Source organism: Moschus berezovskii, chromosome 1 (assembly GCF_049115385.1).
Source record: "Moschus berezovskii isolate FMDL1 chromosome 1, NW_MosBer_1.0, whole genome shotgun sequence".
NCBI classification, from domain to species: Eukaryota; Metazoa; Chordata; class Mammalia; order Artiodactyla; family Moschidae; genus Moschus; species Moschus berezovskii.
In genome coordinates, this window is record NC_142460.1 from 922,710 (window position 1) to 943,871 (window position 21,162).

Here is a 21,162-nt window from a genome sequence, read left to right on the forward strand (position 1 = left end):
GATAACGTTGTTTAATTTCCAGAGCACTGACATGAATTGCATATTGTGTCCTCTGCTTTGATTTGAAGGGTGTTCATAGCTATGCACTGTGAAAGCCTGGGAGAAGCAACCGAGGGGTCGGCTCCTTACTGTTACCCAATTTCTCATGCTCATTTCCCAAGTGATACCTGGACTTACTGTCTCACAAAGGCCACCTCTTTCTAAACGTAAACACAAAATGGAACATTTAAGCATTTCTCAATAGCCACGAGACCCCAAACCTCAGTTTCCTCATCAGAATCTACATTTCTCTTCTGGGAATCACTGAACTCAGGTCCAGCTACTCGCTGCTTGAATTCAACACTTGAGAAGCAAATGCTGATAGAAAGGAAAGTTGCTTTAACCAGAGTAGCCAGCAATCAGGGAAGAGGACTTGTGTCCCCAAAACCAACTCTGAAGAGGGCACAAAAGTTTTTAAAGAGAAAGAGAGTAATCTCGGTTAATCACTGAGATGAAGGATCAGGGCCATCATCACCCCCACTCCCTGTAGGCTTGTCGACTCTTTGGGGTCTTCCTCCAGATGCTGTATTGTTCACACAGTTTGCTTGTGAGATTACTGAAGGGGAAGCCAAGGAGGAGATCTGGTCATCTATTAATTATTTATTTTTCATTTTTACTTCTTTGATCTAGGAAAGAACTGACCAGTTAGGCAAAGTATTGTGTGAGCAAAAGATTTGAAAGATCTGGCCCCGGCCAGAAATGAGTACAGTATGCGAATGACTGGTTTAAGTTTAGTTAAAATGTAGTGGACAGTGACTGCAGCCATGAAATTAAAAGATGCTTGCTCCTTGGAAGATAAGCTATGACAAACCTAGACAGCTTATTAAAAAAGCTGATGCATTGCTTTGCTGACAAAGGTCCGCATAGTCAAAGCTATGGTTTTCCTGGTCGTCATGTGTGGATGTTGAGAGTTGGACCATAAATAAGTCTGTGCGCCAAAGAATTGATGCTTTTGAATTGTGGTGTTGGAGAAGACTCTTGAGAGTCCCTTGGACTGCAAGAACCAGTCCACCCTAAAGGAAATCAGTCCTGAATACTCATTGGAAGGACTGATGCTGAAGCTGAAGCTCCAATCCTTTGGCCACCTGATGCGAAGAGCAGACTCATTGGAAAAATTCTAATGCTGGGAAAGGTTGAGAGCAGGAGAAGGGAGCGTCAGAGGATAAGATGGTTGGATGGCATCACCGACTCAATGGACATGAGTTTGAGCAAACTCTGGGAGACAGTGAAGGCCAGGGAAGCCTGGCAGTTTACCGCCCAAAGAGTTGGACATGACTTAGGACTGAACAACACCAATAACAACACATTATAGCTTTACTAAAGCGACGAGACAAAAGGGGCCTGCGGCCGAGAGCTCCTCCCTGCCAAAAGCTGCTTACAAATCCTCACTTGTCAGAACATCACTCCATTTCTATGGGATCATGGGCCAAGGTCCGTCTTCTGTCCTTCCCTCTCTTTCAGGGCGTGATAGAGTTCTCTCTGTGTCTGCTGTTTGCGAAACTGGTCAGCTACACGTTCCTTTTCTGGCTTCCACTCTACATCACAAATGTAGGTGAGTACTGTTGCTAGCAGCCCAGCTGGGGAGTTCTGTGCAAGGGCTGGGATCAGGACTCCTTTTTATCCACCAGTGTCTATAAACTCGGGAAGGAGAGAGATGCATGATGCTCTTGAATCACATAGCATGATTAATAGAAACGTGTGGACAAAGAGAGGTAGATATGGCGACAGTAAGATGGTTAGACGGCATCACCATCTCAGTGGACAAGAATCTGAGCAAACTCTGGGAGAAAGCGGAAGACAGAGGAGCCTGGCATGCTGCGGTCCATGGGGCCGCGAAGAGTCAGACACAACTTAGCAACTGATCAACAGCAGACAAAGAGAATTCAGACAGGAATGTTTTATTGCCATGATGAGAACCTAGATGGAGTTTAAAGGGTTGGCATGGTGTATCCCAGCTGTGGCTGCTGGTTCCCCAGGGGGCTTCCTATCTGGGGCAGCCTGCTTTTAAATTTAGTCTGCATCTGACTTGGTCACAGCAGCTGGTGAGCAGGGAGAGAGGCCCTGGGGATCTCAGATAATGCAGCCTTCATGACTGACCTGGAAATCACTTCCTGGAGCTGAGCTCTAACTCCGGGGAAGCAGACAGCTTGTCCTGCATTTCAGAAATCCAGCAGGGGCTAAAGCTGTAGGTTACTACATAGCAGACTCGTTTGTGGTAACACATACCCTGTGCCCTGGGCGTGACCACAGGGGAAGATGGGAAGGACCAGCAGTTCTCAGAGGAGAGGTCCCTGTGTGGGGGTTGCAGCCACAACTGAACAGGGCCCCAGACAGTCAGGAGGGCCTCTGGGCCCGAGTCAGGGATTTCAAGGACAAAGGAAAGAAACCAGGGTCCCTGGGAGGTGTGTGCCCTAGTGAATATAAAAAGAGGAGAAATTTGGGACGTGGGGGCTCCAGAGCACAGACCACGTGTCCCCAGTGTAACTGAAAGTGGGGTGGGGTTGCTCACTGCTCAAAAGCTAATAAAGAGGCAAGGTTGGGGAAAGGAAAGTTTGTTATATTTTGGATGCTAGCAACAGAGATGGTGTGGGGGGGGGGGTTGCCTGTCCAAAGGCCAACTTACCCCCACTGATGGTCAGCCAGTAGGTAAGAGCTTTTATAGATGGAGGGAGGGGCTACATGCAGAAACAGCACAGTCAGCTCTGACAGTCATCTGGATACTGGTCATCAGTGGTCTGACCAGGGTCATCTTGTTTTCAGTGCAGTTAATCTTCAGTTAAAAGTCTGTCTAGTCAAGGCTATGGTTTTTCTGGTAGTCATGTATGGATGTGAGAGTTGGATTATAAAGAAAGCTGAGTACCGAAGAATTGATGCTTTTGAACTATGGTGTTGGAGAAGACTCTTGAGAGTCCCTTGGACTGCAAGGCGATCCAGCCAGTCCCTCCTAAAGGAGATCAGTCCTGGGTTTTTATTGGAAGGACTGATGTTGAAGCTGAAACTCCAATACTTTGGCCACCTGATGAGAAGAGCTGACTCATTTGAAAAGACCCTGATGCTGGGAAAGGTTGAGGGCAGGAGGAGAAGGGGACGACAGAGAATGAGATGGCTGGATGGCATCACCGACTCGATGGACAGGAGTTTGAGTGTACTCCAGGAGTTGGTGATGGACAGGGAGGCCTGGTGTGCTGCGGTTCATGGGGTCACAAAGAGTTGGACACGAATGAGTGACTGAACTGAACTGAATCTTCAGTTCCAGGATCGGTTTGTTCATTTCCTTGAGGCCAGTTCTTGGAATTGTGGCAGCTTATGTCACAACTACAGTCTGATCATCATGTAGTTAACTTCTTTCACCTAGTGGGGGTCTCGGTGTCTGTAAGGACACAGGAGATGGCCCCGAACGTTATCTAGAGTCCTTGAGGAGGTCCTTGACTTTGCACAATAGCTACGTTATTATCGTTTGGTCTCATTTGACTGTGTTCTTTTGTTTCTGTGTTTTCTCACTGCTCTGACTCTTACTCTTTGGCTAAAGCTTTTCCACAGACAGAGGCAGGCGGAGGACACGGGCTGAGGGGAGAACCATTATATCCTGCTCCATTTCACTTGCAGTGCTGTAAGGACCAGCAGAGAGGGACGTGAGCCCGAGGCAGCAGGGCAGAGTTTCTCGGGATGGGAGTCGGAGGCGGCAAGGGGACCATCCAGCGTCAGCCGAGACCCAGTGTAGGTGGGGGTTCGGAGACACAGAGTCCTGCGCTGAGCATCCTGAGACCTCGGCCTCCTTCTCTGCGGGAGAAGGTTCCAGCCCCTCCCAGGTCTGAAAGCGGGGGGGTCATATGGTCTGTGTCGAGGGGCTCCCATGGGCCAGCCCTTCCCCCAGGCCATGCCCTGCAGCCCTGAGTCTGACCTCACAGCTGCCCTGAGGGGACTCAGAGCAAAGGCAGGGTGATACCCAGACAGAGCCAGGTGAACCCTCACCTTTCGGTTGGGAGTGTTCGTTTTTCACACTTTCTGTGTGTCTGCCCACAAAGCGCACTCCTTTGTTTCCATCTACTCTGATAATTACTATTTTAATGCTAAGCTGATCTGCTGCTGCTGCCAAGTCGCTCCAGTCATGTCTGACTCTGTACGACCCCACAGGCGGCAGCCCACCAGGCTCCTCCGTCCATGGGATTTTCCAGGCAAGAATACTGGAGTGGGTTGCCATTGCCTCCTCCACTAATCTGATCATGGATCTCATAATTGCTGCTTGGTTTAAATCATGCTTGTGAAACAAAAGAATGTTGTGTGTGGCTTGTACACTGCTGCGGCCTTCTCACAGTGACATTTGTGTTGGAGTACAGCCAATTAACAATGTTGTGATAGTTTCAGGTGAACAGCCAAGGGACTCCGCCATACATATACATGTATCCATTCTCCCCCAAACTCCCCTCCTATCCAGGCTGTCACATGACATTGAGCAGAGTTCCCTGTACTGTACAATGGGTCCTTCTTGGTTATCACTTTAAACACTCTGCTATCATTCTAATAGATCACCTTGATGTCAAGAAGGCCGGGGAGCTCTCCACCTTGTTCGATGTGGGCGGGATCTTTGGTGAGTTCATTTGCTCTTGTCCTACTTTGACAAAAACTTCCACCACTGAGGTGATGCATGGACACCCTCAGCCTGGACGCTGTTTGACTTGACTTCCTACTGGGAGGCCCCCGGTGCCTGGCGTCTGATAGCAGGTCCCTCACCATCCTGGGCTCTCTGGGACCAGGACACCTGGTGGGCGACAGAGTGGTGGTGCTAGGATGCTCACGGGCAAAGGGGCTTTGGGGCCAACCTGCTCAAGGGGTGGAAAGGGCCCAGGGAGGAGGTCCTCCTCTCCTTGCTGCTGCGGCAGTGCGGGCTCTGCTTCCTCTCCATGGGACCCCACCGGGCACGTACACCCCTCAGGACCCTCCCTCTGCCTTGCAGGTGGGATCCTGGCAGGTGTGATCTCTGATCGCCTGGAGAAAAGGGCCTCCACCTGCGGCCTGATGCTGCTGCTCGCAGCCCCGACGGTAAGCCCAGAAGCCCCTCCGCCTCGTCACGGCCCCCATGCCTCCAGAACAGCCCACCTGTCCTCCCACCCACACACCTGCAGCCACCAGCGCAGCTCCTCTCAGGGCTCTGGTTGCCGGGACCTGGTGTCACCTCCACCCGGCTCAGTGCCCCCACTCAGCCTCCCCTCCCCCAGCCCCCTGCCCCCTGCACGCTGCTTACCAGCGCGGCTTCCCCCTCCTCGCTGCCTTCACATGTGTGTGTGGGGGCTGATCTCTTTGGGGTGCCCTTCCCCGCCTCTCCCCTCCCCCCAGCAGGCTCCTGCTCATCTGTAGCACCCCCGCTGTGGCTGCCCTACCCGCTTCCCCGGGGAGCGCTACCCCTCCACTCATAACCCAGGGGCCATTGCTTTTTGAGTGTTTAGTTGTGTGTGACCGTGGGCAGGTGACTGTCCCTCTGAGCCCCAGTTTCCTCATCTGAAAATGAGGCTGTGGCAGCACCACCTCACAGGGTGAAGGCAAGGGTCATGGTTATCCCATCGCTGTTTCCTTAACAGTATCACACGTAGTATTATTGCTCATCAACTTGCACTGACTCCTTTGCCCATCTGCCGCTCCACTGGGCCGAACAAAACCCAATCTTCAGTCATCCTGGGGCCCTGACACTGCCCAGGACAGACACTCCAAGAACCTTGACACAGAAGCACTGACTGGGGTCCCCTTACCACCTGGGCCCTGGCGTTCAGGGCTTATGGCCCAGGAGGGGACATGGGGCTCAGGCAGAGCTGCACCAAACCCAGGGTCCTCCCCAGGAGCTCAGGGTGGAGCGCTCCCGGGTTTCCAGCTCACTGGGCGATCAGACCCTACATGTCTGCGTCCAGCCTGGGGAGAGTTTGCAAGCATCTGGACACCTGTCTTTGTACAGCCTGCCTGGGCAGCATGGCGTTCCTTCCACTGTCTGGTTGCTGCCCAAGGGTCACTTTTCAGAAATACACATTCCTGGGAAATCTCTCAGCTACTCATAGTAAACCTTTGTTCCTCTCCTGTTTTGACACCGTTCACAGCTCTACGCATTCTCCTCCATCAGCAGAATGGGGCTGGAAGCCACCATAGGTGAGTCTATGAGGTCTTTCTTTCCTTCGCCATTTTTTTGGTCCACATAGCTTTGTGAGACGAACTGAGAAATCAGCAAAGAAGCAAAGATGCAGCTTGCGCACTGTGGCTAAAATCATCCCTGTGTTCCTCCTTGGAAGGGGTACTTTCAGAGGGGCCCACGGGGATCCTGCCTGCAGAACTGAGGCCGCAGGTTTAAGGGCCAGTGTGGGAGAGTACAGGCCCTGGGGCTGGCCTGTGAGAAGCCCTGGGTGTCCAGTGCAGGAGCCACTCAGAGAAGCCCACATCCCCTGGAAGGCAGCAGGCGGTACTGTGGTCTCCAAGTTCTGCACCCCCAGCATCACAAGCCCGGGCGCAGCCTGCCCTCTGAGCTGCTCTGTCAGATGCCACTCTGGGCACAGTCTCTATTTTTAACTTTCCACAAGCAGCTCTATCAAATTAAGGCTCTGACGCTGAGTAAATGCTTCTTTTGGTCTCACAACCCAGCAGAGGGGATTGGTAGGGATCCCATTTAAAGTTACCCAGAGGGCAAACTCCAGATGCGAGGGGCCCATGAAGTGACCCATCAGTCCAGGAGCTTCCACGCAGAGCAATGTGACCCGGAGGGTGGTTGGGGAAAGTGAACCTAGAGTCAGGTTAGGAGACTGGGCACGGTGGCCCCACCCATCGGGGACTGGGCTGTGCTGGGGCCCCAGGTCTCCTGGGGGTGGCTGTCAGCGTCTGTGGGCAAAGAGAGGAAGTCCTATCCGCTGCAGATAAGGCTGTGGTGGTGGCAGCATCGGGTGCTCACACACATCATGCCTGTGGTCACGTCTGTGCTCAGACGTCGGGGTTCTCACTCCCTCGCAGCATGGCTTCTGCTCTCCAGGTTCAAGGAAACAGGGGCCAGGTTCTCTAAACTCGGCTTGAGTCTTTGGGAAAGTGGGATTAGACCTACAACCAGCTCGGGGCAAGTTTAACGGAAGATGGTTATGACGCTTGCTCCATCCACGGCCACTCCCTGGTGGTGTGGGCATCTTCCCAGGACCGGCCCGTGTCCAGCTGAGGGTGGGGCCAGCATGCAGTGCCAGGATGCCCAACAGGGAGAAGCTTAGGCGGTGGAAGCTCCCCCAGGGGTCTGTTCTGCTGGCTGACTCCCCCTCTGGGTTTCTGTTTCCCGCAGCCATGTTGCTCCTCAGCGGGGCCCTGGTCAGTGGGCCATACGCGCTCATCACAACTGCCGTGTCCGCCGACCTGGTGAGTACGCGAAGCTCATCACAGAGCCGGGGCCAGATGCTGGCAGGGTGGCCCCCTCTTCCATCACAACCATTGTGATGGTTGGTCTCTGATAGTGAAACGGTCTGTTTCGATGAGCACTCTTGTGCAGACAGCCAGTAAGGATGCTAAGAGTCTTCTGAAGCAGATAAGGGGACATGGCCACCCCGTCCTGTAAACCAGTGGCCCAAGGCCCGATGCCAGCATCTGGCTCACTCCTCTGAGCCACTCTGGCAGCCCTGGAAGCCAGTGGTCGTGACCCCTGGAGCCCACCCTTAGGGCCTCAGCAGAGTCCAATCTGCTGTGGGTGTCCCACTCTGTGCCCAGCCCTCTGCTGGTCTTGGGGACTGCAGGGACAAGCCAGGCGGGGTCCTGGCCCTGGGAGGACATGCTTCAAGGTAGAGGCCAGTGTAGTAAAGAAATGTTTACTGCACTGGCTGGTGAATTCCATGCGGCCTGGGGATCCACGGGGGCTCCTGCCCAGTTCTTCCAGGAGGAAGCACTGCTGACAGGTGGCCTTTGACTCTAGGCCAGAGGGACCAGGAGGCAGCAGGGCCATCTCATCTACCTGACAGGAAAGACATGTCACACGGGAGCCACGTGTGGACATCAGCAGGATACACGCACTGCACTGAAGTACAAAGTCCCTTGATAAAGGAAGTAGTGTCCATAAATAACTGGGAGAGGAGAGGCAGTGTCCTGTACAGAAGGTTGTAGGCAGGTCCTCTGCCCTGCGGCAGGGAGCCCACCTCCCCTGTCCTCAGGGGTGGGCTGAGCCCAGAGACCTCCTCCTGCAGAGGACAGCGTGGGGAGGGGGGAGCGAGTAACTTCTCTCAGGGGAGAAGGCCAACAGCGCCCCCCTCCACAGAGGTCACGGTCCGCACCAGCAGGGAAGCATCAAGCTGATGCGTGGATGCAGGGTGAGAGGTGATGCCCACGGTCCTTCACCTCCGTGGTCTCCCTCCTAGAACCCACACCCATCCAATCACGGGAAACAAGGAAAGTCCCAGAAACAACGTCTGCAAAGCTGTCACAGCCAAGAGGAGCCCCAGGAGACACGTGGACTAAACGTCCTGGGTGGCCCCTGGGACACAGATTCGTTAGCACTAGATGAAAAGCCAGGGGTCTGAAAAAATCATGGATTTTCGTGAGTGAGGCATCAGTACTGGGTCATTCATCATGATAAATGTCGCCCAGCAGTGCAAGATGCTAACACAGGGCAAAGCGAGCGCAGGGCTTGCAACAGCTCTGTTCTCTCTGTGCACATCTTCTGTGAATCTAAGGTTGTTCTAAATTAAAAGCTTATTTGAAACCACAAGCAGTTCCCCACACGTGGTGTGCAGACTTGTGGAAGGGAGGCCAGGCTTCTCAGCCGTCTGTCCAGCATCTTTTCCCCACAGCTCCCGAGCGCCCTCAGTCTTTTCTGCCGGCTCCAGTGGTCAACTTGGGGACAGGACGAGCTCCATTCGTCTTTTCGTTTTCCACGCTGGATGACACGGTGCCTCAGGGCAAGGAAGGCCAAGGAAAGGCTTCTTTATTGAAGAGAATTCCAAGAGTTCTATTAACTAGGATACACTTGAAAGTGTTAGTCGCTCAGTCGTGTCTGACTCTTTGTGACCCCACTGACTGTAGCCCACCAGGCTCCTCTGTCCATGGGATTCTCCAGGCAAGAATACTGGAGTGGGTTGCCAGTCCCTCCTCAGGGGATCTTCATGACCCAGGGGTCAAACCCCGGTCTCCTGTTTTATAGACAGATTCTTTACTGTCTGAGCTACCAGGGAAACCCGAATGCACTTGGACAAGTATTAATATCTCTGAGGACAAGTATTAATATCTCTGATGGTTTTTTACTATTAAAAACACTTGAGGCTTTGCACACTTTTCCAGGATGGAGTAGAGCTTCAATCTCCTGATGAAAATACCCCACGTTTTGCTTTGCACAGTGATTCGGGTGTATTGTTGTGCAGGAGGTGTAGGTTTATTTCTCACTCTGCCATTGCTGGGGCATGTTTCACACTGATGTTCCTTCTCCTCCAGGGGACGCACAAAAGCCTGAAGGGAAATTCCCATGCCCTGGCCACCGTGACTGCCATCATCGACGGAACCGGATCTGTAGGTACGTGGATGTTTCAGCCCAAGGAGGTTCATCATGGTCCAAGGGGAAACCATGTCATCACATCTAGCTAGCAGATGCCCAGGATTCCAATTGCTTTTGTGTTATCAGGATCAGCTGGCCTTCTTCTTTTATTTATTTTTTTAATATTTATTTGTTTGGCTGGGCCACGTGTTAGCTGTGGCATGCAGGGTCTTTAGTTATAGCATCTAGTTGTGGCATTTGGTTGTGGGATCTAGGTCCCTGACCAGGAATTGAACTTGGGCCCTCTGCATTGGGAGTGTGGAGTTTTAACCACTGGACCAGCAGGAAAGTCCCAGTCAGTCCTCCTTAAAATGTGAGCAGATCCAAAGCACATGCAAACCCTGGAAAGTGAGCAGCTGGCCCTGCCAATGTCTTTGATGGGAGGCTGTCAGAGGAGACGTGGTGTGTGGCTGGCAGGTCAAGGTTTCTTCAACGTGAGAGGACATGGCCCCAGGTTTTCCTCCAAGCCAGCAATGGGAAAACTGGCCCACAGGCCACTGGTCTGCTGTTTATCACTGTCATTTCAAGGGGGATAGAATTCTTGCATAAGTGCATGTGGGCTAAGTTGCTTCAGTCGTGTCCAACTCTGCGACCCTATGGACTATAGCCCGCCGGGCTCCTCTGTCCATGGGGATTCTCCAGGCAAGAATACTGGAGTGGGTAGCCTGCCCTCCTCTAGGGGATCTTCGCAACCCAGGAATTGAACCTGCATCTCTCTCTTACATCTCCTGCATTGACAAGCAGGTTCTTTACCACTAGCGCCACCTGGGAAGCTGGGATAGAATCTTACTGAAAGGTAAATGACAGGTGAGCTGTGGGTCCCAAAGTACATGAGACGAGTGTCACCAGCCCTGTCAGGGGTTCTGGAGAGAACACAGCAGCGTGTTCTGAGGAAAGAAAGGGGGCCAAACAAGCCCCTGGCCCCTGTGAGCTGGGCGCATGGGACCTGGGGACAGCAAGCCTGTCCTGATCCGAGAGTCAGGAGGCTGACAGGGATGTCCTTGAACTTTCCTGAGGCTCAGTTGGGAGCACGCACTCTGGGACCACTCCCGCCAAGACCCCGAAGCTGCCTGTGCTCTGCAGACCCTGGAACTGGAGGCGGGAGGTGGGCTGGTGTGGCCCCCATGGCTTCTCCAGGAGGTCTCGGGTTGCATCCTGGCGTGTTGCTTCCCACCACAAGTGTCTGATGCCAGGGGGCCAGTGAAAGAGAGGGCAGGCCAGGTGGGGCAGGCCCTAGGGGCCTGGAACACCCTCTCGCAGTAAACTGAGCGTTGGCTGGATGAAGGTGGCTCTGTGAGCACCGTTCCTCCAAACACTGGCCTCTCCTCGACCCACCTTGTCTGGGTCCTGCAGACCCCTCCCCACCCAGACTCAGGGCCTCCCTCCTGGCCCACCCTCCTCCGGGGCCCCGTCCACTGTCTCATCTGTACTGTCCTCTCCCTGCTCCTGGTGGGAAGCCCCAGGCAGGGGTTGGTTTCGTTTTCTGCTGTGTTCTCAACCCCCCGGCGGTGCCCAGGATGGAGTGGGTGCTCAGTGAGTGGGCAAGGAGGGCATTGCGGGGTGACTTTAAGGCAGGAGACCACAGACAGGTCTTGGGGGTGGGGAGAAGGTCTCCCGTCCAGACTGCTGGGTTTGCAAGTGAGGGCTCAGGGGACAGAGGCCAGGGCCCCCCTCAGCCCTCACAGCTCATGGGGATAGGGCCCCACAGCTCCTACTCCTGCCACACTGTGACAATGGTCACCGCTCTGGTATCTGCAGGGAGACCATTCCCTTTGGGACAAGTCTGGGGAAAGGGCTATGGGGGCGGGGCCGTGTCATGTGACAGATGTCCGTGGCCCACCAGCCTGGTATCCTGGCTCTCACAGCACACGAAAAGCTTCTGCAGCCTGGAAGACGTGAGGTCATCGGGAGACTCCTGGGCTGGGCACGGTTCTCGGGGGCTGAGCAACCTGGCAGCATCCTCCCACCTCCTGTCTGCAGAGCCCTCTGTCTGAGTCCATCCCCGGCTGCCACTGTGACACCCTTTTCTGAAAGCAAACAGAGCTCGGCTGGCAGTGCTGACATATTTTAAAGCAGAAGATGAGGGGTTGAAAAAGAGGAAATGATGAAGCAGCTGGAAGGCCACATATTTCTTGATTTCCTTTCAAAAACAAGAGGGAAGCAGAAGTCCTGGGCCCAGGGTGGAGGCTCAGCATCTATGCACCAGGGCAGCTTTGAGCCACAGGAAAAACCAAAGCCCAGCTGTGAACTCCTCCCACCCCCACAGGAGGACAGCAGGGGGTGACTCAGACCACCTCGACCTCTGCGCTCCTCTATGTTCAGTGCTGACCATCCAGAGTCATCGCTCGCACGCACGTCAGGGTCTGGCTGGACTCGAACTCCCCCAGGCTGTGCCAGCCCCAGTGCAGGAGGACCTGGAGGTGGTTGCCATGGAAACGGCATGCAGGCTCATCCGCCGCTGCGTCTGCCTCGTTTCTCTGCTTAAGTGCTGCCCAAGGACACCGAAGCCGAGCAGGGCTCAAGTGGGAACACACAGTTTCAGCAAAATTCCGATTCTCAAGGGCATAGGCCCCGATATGTTTGTTAAAGGTCATAAATGTTGGTTCCTTTGGAGGCAGAGTTTGACATTATAAATGAGCCGAAAGTGCTACCCTGCCCAGTCATGTCTGACTCTTTGCGGCCCCATGAATTGTAGCCACCAGGCTCCTCTGTCCATGGAGTTTTCCAGGCAAGAATCCTGGAGTGGGTTTCCAGTTCCTCCTCTAGGAGATGTTCCTGACCCAGGGGTCAAACCCAGGTCCACTGTATCGCCTGCATCACTGGCGGTCTCTTTACCCACTGAGCCGTCGGGGAAGCCTAATGAGCGGAACGCCTTCTTGCAATTCACCAGAGCTGACGGTTCCAGGGACTCCAGCTGATGTGTGTGATGTGTTCACAGCGCTGAGCTCTGCTCCCCAGGGGCTGCAAACTGGTTGTTTCTATATGTTTATGCAATGCATTCGAACCCAGACGTTCTTCAAGTTCATTTTTATTTTCTCAAAGTAACACATGATGTCACTTGAGAAACCAGATAGCCTTAGAAACTATCCTAAGTCTAAACTTAGAAACTATCTAAGAAAATATCTAAACTTGGGAACTGTACTGAATGCAAAACTATAGTCCCCTGCCCACGCCCCACTCCGGAATTTTCTCCAGAGTCAGTGTCTTCTAGCTCTGTCATCATCACAGGAAGGCCTCTTGTCACCCTTAGCAAGAGCTCCATCTCTGACCTCTGGTCGTCCCCCTCAGAGGTCCCCAGCTCCCTGTATCTCTGTAGCCTCTCTGCATCCCTTCTCCCACCCCTGTGCCCTGGGCACTCAGGACCCACCCAGCCTGGAAACAGAGGCCCCTGATCCCTGGGAAACGGTGCTGCGTTTTCTCTTTGACAAGCTTCCTCCTCTATTTGTCTTCCTGGAAACTTGCCGGTCAGTGGTCAGCTTTCTGGAGCCATCCTTCATTTCTCTCTTTTCTTCGTCTGCCTGTGTCTTTGTTCTTTTCCTCCCTCTTCTCAGAGGTGCTGTTGGCTTTCCTTTCCCACTCCTGCACTCGACTTTTTATTTTCTACCGTCACAGTGTTCTATTCGTTGGTGTCGTTCTGCCCTTTTAATCCCTCCTGTTCTTTCTTCATGGATGCGGTGCTATGAGATTGAGTCCTGGGCAGTTGCTGGTGTTAGATGGTTTTCAGACATACACGTGGGGGTTTCACACGTTTCAACTTCATTCTCTGTGGTTCTTGTGGGTGTGACATGCTTTCCTAGGAATGTTTTTCTCCCTGATTTGTTTGTTTCCTCCAGGTTCCCCTGATTGTTTTCTTTCTTGTTGAGGCGTTCCTCTGATACTAGTGACCCTTGGTTGTCCCCTAGTATATTCACGTTTAAGACGGGGCTTAATCACTCATTAAAAGGCTCTTCTGTGCAGCAGGCACGGGGGAGTGTGTAAACTGTTGGTCTTTGGGGTCTGAGTGGGGTCTGAGTGGGGTCTGGAGGAGACCCCCAGTTCCCATGGGAATGTGCCCCAGCATTCCTGCTGTTGTGAGGGAGGGGGTAGTGTGAAGGATCTTAGTTCTCCAACCAGGAGTTGAACCTGTGCCCCTTCAGTGGAAGCACAGAGTCTTAACCACTGGGCCACAGGGACATCCCCTTAATGCGTGTGTGTGTGTGTGTTAATTATGAATAAGGTGTTGAGGACTCCCTTATGTTTACTGGGCCTGGGTATTTGGCGGTTGCGGCCCACGGTCCTCTGCACACAGCACCACATGTGTCCGTTTCCTCATCCAGGAGCAGCGCTGGGCCCGCTGCTGGCAGGGCTCATCTCCCCATCAGGATGGAACAACGTGTTCTACATGCTCATGTTCGCAGATGCCTGTGCCTTACTGGTGAGTCGCCTCAATTTTCCTCCAAGGCTTTCACAAATGTCTCTGTGACTGTCACGGTCAAACGCTGGGGACGCTTTTCCCTGCAGATTTCTGCCGCTCCTAGGGGACTTTGGGCCGGTGATTGTCCCTCAGTGTTCCTGGTCCAGGGCTTTTTCTCCCTCTGGTTTTGATGCATCCAGAGCAGCAGCAGCTAGTTTCCAGAAGGATGGGCAAGAGGTCAAGAGCAGGGGCTCCCCGGCCTCGGATCCTGAGCCCGTCAGCTGTGAGTGGTGGGGTTCGTGTATGACTTGGGTGGTTCCTGAGCCCCTCTGCTTCAAAGCATCCACCTTGAAGTGGGCAGCATGGGGCCACCAGGAACAGGATTACTGTGTTTCTGTGGGGATTAAAGAGGACGGTGCGCCGAGTCCCGCCCGGTGCCCTGACCGTTCCCACACCCCTACTGTCCGTGATCAGCTGCACTGGGGAAGTGCCTGATTCCTGCACCCAGAGGACCGGAGGTCAGAAGAGGAGCCAGGGCTGCTCAGGCAGCACTGAGCACTCCGCTCTCTGGGCCCTGTGGCCTGTCCCCTCCTGCATGAGAAGATCAGAGGGTTTCCTGGGGATGGCAAAGGCCCATCCCCACAGCACAGTCCTGCAGGGGCCACCTATTAGAGTGGCCACCACGCTCACCCTTAGCAGTCACCCCACACCAGGCCCAGACCTGAAGCCACTGTCTCAAGTCACCTGGAAAAGTGAACATTTACCCCAGCACAAATGAGTTGAGCACCTTGGAAGTTTATATTTTCATTCCCGGAAGCCCTAAGTCACAGGTCCCCAACTTTATATACAATCAAATACCAACTCTCAGCTTATGAACCTGTGAGGTGTGCAAAGCAGTTCCTCAGTTAAGCCCCCAGATCATTTCTGCCAGGTAGCAGTGAAACTTCCATAATTATGGCTATTTAAAGACAGAATATTCTTCTATTTCAGAAATAACGTGTATATATACATTAAACTTCCTTTTACTGCACAACTAAACTCGTAAGAAAGGAAGGGACATCCCCAGGACCCAGAAATGTAGAGACTACGTGAAATATGTACCCAAACTGATGCTGAGCAGTTATACCTCCCCCACCACAGTCCCCAGCCACAGGTGCTGGGCTGGCCCAGGATGGGGAGCTGGAAGTGGAAACCCCCTCCTCAAGCCCAGACCCTCAGGGAGCTCTGGGTACAGTGAAAGCATAAACACATATGCATACTGGCACAGGAGAGAACCAGGATCTGCGACTTCTTAGCCTGCTCACCAAACTGGGCTAAAAGTTAACCTTTAGTTGAAGACTACAGTAACCTTCAACTTTTAACTTACATTGTGTAAATATTACACAATGAGTATGTAATATTACCAAAAAATGAGTATTAAAATACTCAGAAAGTATTACAAAAAATGAGTAAAATTGGTCCCGGGATGCAGATATAACCGGTTCTTCGGCAGAAGCAAATCCCAAATCAACTGAGAGGGACAAACCTCACCCCAGTGTCATGGGGTCCCACAGCTGTCACCCCGCTGCAGACAAGCTCATACCCCAAATCAGGAAATAGTCTGCTGTGATGGGGTGACAGGCACAACAGACAGGAGCCCCCCAAAAAAAAACACGGGTAAAAGGGTTACCAGATAAACTAAAAATAAACATATTTAGCATTTCCCTGGTGGCTCAGTTGGTAAAGAATCTGCCTGCAATGCAGGAGACCTGGATTCAATCCCTATGTCAGAAAGATCCCCTGGTAAAGGGAATGGCAGCGCACTCCGGTATTCTTGCCTGGGAAATCCTATGGATTGCCTGGTGGGTTACAGTCCATGGGGTCGCAAAGAGTCGGACACGACTTAGCGACTAAATCACCAAGATTATCATACTAAGTGAAGTAAGTCAGAAAGAGAAAGACAGATCCCATGTGATATCACTTATATGTGGAATCTAAAATACAACACAAATGACCTATCTATGAAACAGAAACAGACTCACAGACATACAGAACAGACATGTGGTTGCCAAGGAGGAGTGGTGGGAGGCAAGGATTGGGAGTTTGGGATTAGCAGAGGCGAACTATTATGTAGAAGACAGATAAACAACAGGGTCCTACCGTATAGCACAGGGAACTGTATTCAGTCTTCTGGGATAAACCATAATGGAGAAGAATATAAAAAAATAATATATGTGTATAAACTGAGTCACTTTACTGCACATCAGAGACCGGTGTAGCACTGTAAATCAGCTATATGGGCGCGTGCTCAGTCGTTTCAGTCGTGTCCAACTTTAGCCCTCCAGGCTCCTCTGTCCATGGGATTATCCAGGCAAGAATACTGGAGTGAGTTGCCATGCTCTCCTCCTGGGGATCTTCCCAACCCAGGGATCATACCTCAATTCTTGAAAGATGAAAAAAACAAGAAAACATTACTAAAGATGGCAAAGAAGAAACCAAATCCAGAGAAAAGAACAAGAGCTGAAAAAGACAGGGCTGGTGAAATGCAGGTATAAGGGGATAATCCAGAATGCAGCCCAGGAAGAGATGGAACATACTGGAGAGCAGACAGACTGGAGGCCCTGTGCTGTCCAGGAGGAGCTCTAAAGAAAGACTGCAGAGGCCAGGACTCTGAAAAGAGCTGAGGACAGAAGCAGCCCCTGCGACGATGTGCAGACATGGGGTGGATGCAAGGGACCTTGGGGGAGGATCCAAGCAGAAGTGCAGGCTGGCTGATGCACCCCTACCAGCAGACAGAAGACGGGCTTGGAAACCCGGACCCCGATTACAAGAGACACACCTGAAATGTCAAAACACAGAGAGGACAAAAGGGAAGACACACACCTCAGATAAGTAAAAACTTTGAGGCTGCGGGACCAGCCAGGTTAGATGAGGAACTGAAGCCACAGCCACTGCAGGAGAGGGAGGGCTTCAGCAGGCGGCTCGGCGGCCCCCCGAGGACGAGCCTTCAGCCCTGAAGACCAGACGCACCTCCTCCCTCTGCGGGTCCGCAGGCCAGCTTCTCCTTGCAGGTCTGAGGCTGGACCGCAGTGAACCTGGCAGGTCACCCTGGGGGCCTGAGGACTGTCCGGCCACACTCACACCTGGGGGCTGTGCTTCCCAAGCCTCGGGCCTGCTCCTCGGTCTCCAACTTTGGTCCCTGGGCTCTGGGCCTGGGAGGTCCGCTCACTGCGGGCACCGCACACAGAGGCCACTTTTGTCCTGTCTGAGAAGCTGGTGTTTGCCCTTCAGAATTGTCGCTGTGGCTCCCAGGGCACCCCGGCCCAGAGAAAACACTCGAGGGTCCTTCCTCTTAAGGATCTGCTTTCTGTGGTCACGGGCCCTCCCCGATACAGTTTTGCACATATTGGACCTGGAATTCGTATTGAGGAGACTCCAGCTCAAACTCAGCAAGGCAGTGCTAGGCCATGGAGTCTCGGGGTTCAAGTTCACAGGATCGGTGTCTTTAGCCGGAGTGTGACGTAGCCACCCACACTGCTCGGAGCTTTTGTCAAATCCCCACCCTCTGGCTCGGCCACCGAGATCCCAGGAGCTCCGCGTGTAGGTCAGTCCTCGAGGAGAAACACCTGTTGTCTTCAACCTGCACAGCCACCATATGAGGCGTGACTTAAGCTCCTTCCTGAATCTTCTGCATCTAAGAAAACAAACGTTTCTGCTCCCAGAGTCTGCCGGTAGACTTGGTACTTGGCAGCTCGTGTTTCATTGAAGGAGCCCTTTGAAAGCTCCTCCAGCACCCCCACTGCCAGGGCCTCCTAGGCCCAGGGCACCTGCAGCTTCCCTAGAGGAGGGGCCACGAGAGCCAGGACTTCCTTGAGAGCCCCTCTCACAGCCCTGAGCAACTCACATCATGGGGGTTCCTCCTGGGGGGTGCGGGGGAGCACAGCGCTTAGGGAAAGACTAGGTTCGCAGATGCAGATGGTTCCATTGAAGGCGAGACTTCACTGCAGGCCGGGATGTGTACATGGACTCCGCCGTCTTGGCAGGTGAGGGTCGTGAGGGAGATGAAGGCAGAGCTCTTATGGGTCTGCGCTGAGACCGCGGGGTAAGCACAGGCCTAGGGCTGGGGCCCAGCTGTCCCAGGAGCTTCCCCAGGGGTGGCTGGGGCCTCTGGTGACAGTGGCCAGTGAGCACTCGCATGGCCTCAGAGTCCCCCCGGTCTCCGATGGTGAGTCACCTTGTCCTTTTTTTCCCTTGAATATTTTATGACTAATCTAATTTCATTTAAACAGACATCCTTCTGGCTGAAATCTGGCCTAAGGGCCTTATTCCCAGGAGCACGACCTCCACTGTGACCCATGGGACTATGTGACCAGCAGCCCAGCAACCCTGCCCTGAGACCAGGCCTGCAGGCAGCTGTGCCTGAGGTGGGGGTCTGGGGTGCCTGCTGCTCTGCTTCAGAATTTTACATTTAGAGGCATGGGGCAGCCCCCTGCCCCCATCATGTGACACAGGGAACCACAGACATGACGAACTAGAACTTGAATGCCAAGCTTGCTGGGCAGGGGGAACTGGCAGAATGGGGAATGGCTGTGCCAGCCCCTCCCCAGTGACAGCAGGGCGCCCGCCCAGGGTCTCCCAGCAATAATGTGGTCTTCATTTTGTTTTGGGCACGTGCAGTTTCTGATCCGCCTCATACACAAGGAGCTGAGCTGCCCAGGGTCAGCGACAGGAAACCAGGTTCCGTAAGTGTCTCCCCTTCCCGCGCCCCACCCATGCCCATCACTTACTGTCCACTGCCACCCCGGCTTCTCCTGAAAGGCCACAGCTCACCAGGTCCCTGGCACTCTTCACCTCACTCACTCTCATTTCTCCTTTCCTAATAAATACCTGGTGGGGATGTGATCCAGGTAAGTCTTTTCTCAAAATAGAGTGAAAAAAATGTATGGGGAGTTGATTCAGTTGTTCTTCTCTTTGGGCTGCAGCTTTGGGACAAACAGCAGCTCCCGGGCTCTGCCTGGCTCTGCCCCCCTTCCTATGTCCTGTCCCCTCCCCTCTCCCCAAGGCCAGGGGAACAGGAGGCCTCAGGAGTCCCTGGCAGAGGGGGAGAAGCGGGCACCTGGGTGCTGCGCTTTGGCTGTGAATTGAGTGCCGCGGGCCGGGTGACCAGCTGCTTTTTCTTCCTCCTCTTCCAGGTTTAAGGAACACTGAGCCCTCGAGTCCCATGAAGGAGGGCTGGGCCCATCCTTCACAAACTGTTTTTCAAGAAAAAGTTCAAATAAAGGATCCTGTGTTGAAAAGAATGATTTACCCTTGCCTTTTGCACATTCACCTGGAAAAGACACACACACCACCTTGAGAATCCCTGGTTCTGTGTCAGCCAGGCCGTGGGGTTCGGGCCACGGGAGGGGAGCCCATAGGCAGTGCTGGCTGCCACCCACTGAGCCCCTCAAGCAGACACCTCCCGGGCGCTGGACGGCCGCTCCACGTCCAGAGTGACGGCGGCCAGGACTGCTGTGGCACCCAGGCCAGCCCTGGTCTCTCTCAGGTATTATAGCACTGATGTCGGAGCAGGTGGAGCTCTGATGACAGGAACGCACCGGGGGACAGTAGAGATGCTACAGGTGGTGGGAGAGCACTCAGCAGAGACGCCTCTGCAAGGACAGAGCTGACACCTGCGTTCACACCAACGCGGAGAGAGCTTAGACCAAGGATGTCCCCAGCACTTCTTCCTGCTCTTCGCCCACCCGGAAACGGTCCAGGGTGGACTGCGGCGAAACCATCAAAGCCTTCAGACTGGCTGGAGGGCCACCACAGAACCCCAGAGGTTCCTGTCACTGGAACCCCAAGGGCCATGACGCCACTGGCCCCATGAAGCTTGGCCAGGAGGACAGTGAGGCCAGGCCTGGGGCTGGGATTGGCCAGTCCCTCTGCCCAGCCCTCTGTCCCCGCCAACACTGCAGACCTGGGCCTGTCCTCAGAGACTCGGCACTGGAGCGGATTTATTTATTGAAATGTGTGAGGTGTTATAGAAGTTTAGGAGGCGCAGGTGGCGCCTTGTTATTTATTAAGACAAACTCCGGTTGTTCTCTGGCACTTGTTTCCTCAGTTGTTGCCCTTTGAAATAAAATGTTTAAAAAAAAAACTCAGGCAGAATATTGGTTATTTCTGCTCACATCGCCATTATATTCAAAAAAGAAAACTTCCAGGGAGAGCCCGTGCCCTTGGTTTTCTCAGGGTTGGATTCAGTCTGCGGTTTTGCAGCTGGAAGCGGAGACCGTTTCCAGCAGAGAAGGGGTCACCCCGAGGCAGGCTGGGACCTGGGACCCTTTGCTGCAGAGCTTGCACCTGGGCGAACCTCTTTTCCAGCAACGACACAGAGAAACTGTAAGGGACTAAAAGTAACTGTGTGCCTATACAGTTGGGGCAAATTCTGGACAAAAGATACAAAAAGACAAAAAAACCCAACTGCCTCTTCTGAAGAGCAGGGCACAAAAGGAGGATTGAGCATGCCCCTGCACTCAACACCACCTAAGGGGTGACCAAGCTACCCCTCCAGCCTGAGCCCCAGACACGCCACTCCCCCCACCCTCACCCCAAATAAGAAAGCAGCGAGCAAGCCGTTCTCACTTCCCACTGCTGTAGCAGGGGCTCCAATAAAACCTTGCCTGAGTCTCTTGTCTGGCCTCTAGTTAATTTGTATTGATCTTGGGAGGCCAAGAACCCTGGTCAGTATCAACCCTGCTCGGGGACAGCCCCTAGTCTGCACATGGTCCCCACTCTCCAGGGAAGGGCAGGCAAGGTGAGGGCTCTTCTGAACGCAGAGGTCCTCACAAGGAGGTTTGCTATTTTATTAACAAAATTTACACACTTGGAAGGTTTCCTTCTACAAAAGATAAAATTTCCATTTGTTAAAATGTTAGTGAAGACTCTTGAGAGTCCCTTGGGCTGTAAGGTGATCAAACCAGTCAATCCTAAAAGAAATGAGTCCTGAGTGTTCACTGGAAGGACTGATGCTGAAGCTGAAACTTCAATACTTTGGCCACCTGATGCGAAGAGCTGATTCACTGGGAAAGACACTGCTGCTGAGAAAGATTGAAGGCAGGAGGAGAAGGGGATGACAGAGGATGAGATGGTTGGATAGCCTCACAGACACAATGGACATGAATTTGAGGCAACTCCGGGAGATAGTGAAGGACGGGGAGCCTGGTGTGCTGCAGTCCATGGCATG

At 53.4% G+C, this 21,162-nt stretch overlaps 1 protein-coding gene across 7 annotated transcripts in view; it reads left to right on the forward strand.

Moving 5' to 3' along the window:
• The window catches only part of SLC37A1 (solute carrier family 37 member 1), a 103,107-nt gene extending 83,024 nt beyond the window's left edge, over positions 1–20,083 (forward strand). For 4 of the 7 annotated variants that reach the window (XM_055414509.2, XM_055414499.2, XM_055414489.2 and 1 more), the window contains exons 12-20: positions 1,501–1,591; positions 4,565–4,627; positions 4,994–5,079; positions 6,123–6,171; positions 7,334–7,407; positions 9,463–9,541; positions 13,879–13,976; positions 18,612–18,676; positions 19,127–20,082. In XM_055414509.2, coding sequence (XP_055270484.2) covers positions 1,501–1,591; positions 4,565–4,627; positions 4,994–5,079; positions 6,123–6,171; positions 7,334–7,407; positions 9,463–9,541; positions 13,879–13,976; positions 18,612–18,676; positions 19,127–19,142 — 621 coding nt within the window. In that variant the 3' untranslated portion in view covers positions 19,143–20,082. The other 3 variants (XM_088834635.1, XM_088834630.1, XM_088834626.1) reach the window with 3 other exon arrangements.
• The last annotated feature ends 1,079 nt before the right edge of the window (positions 20,084–21,162 follow it).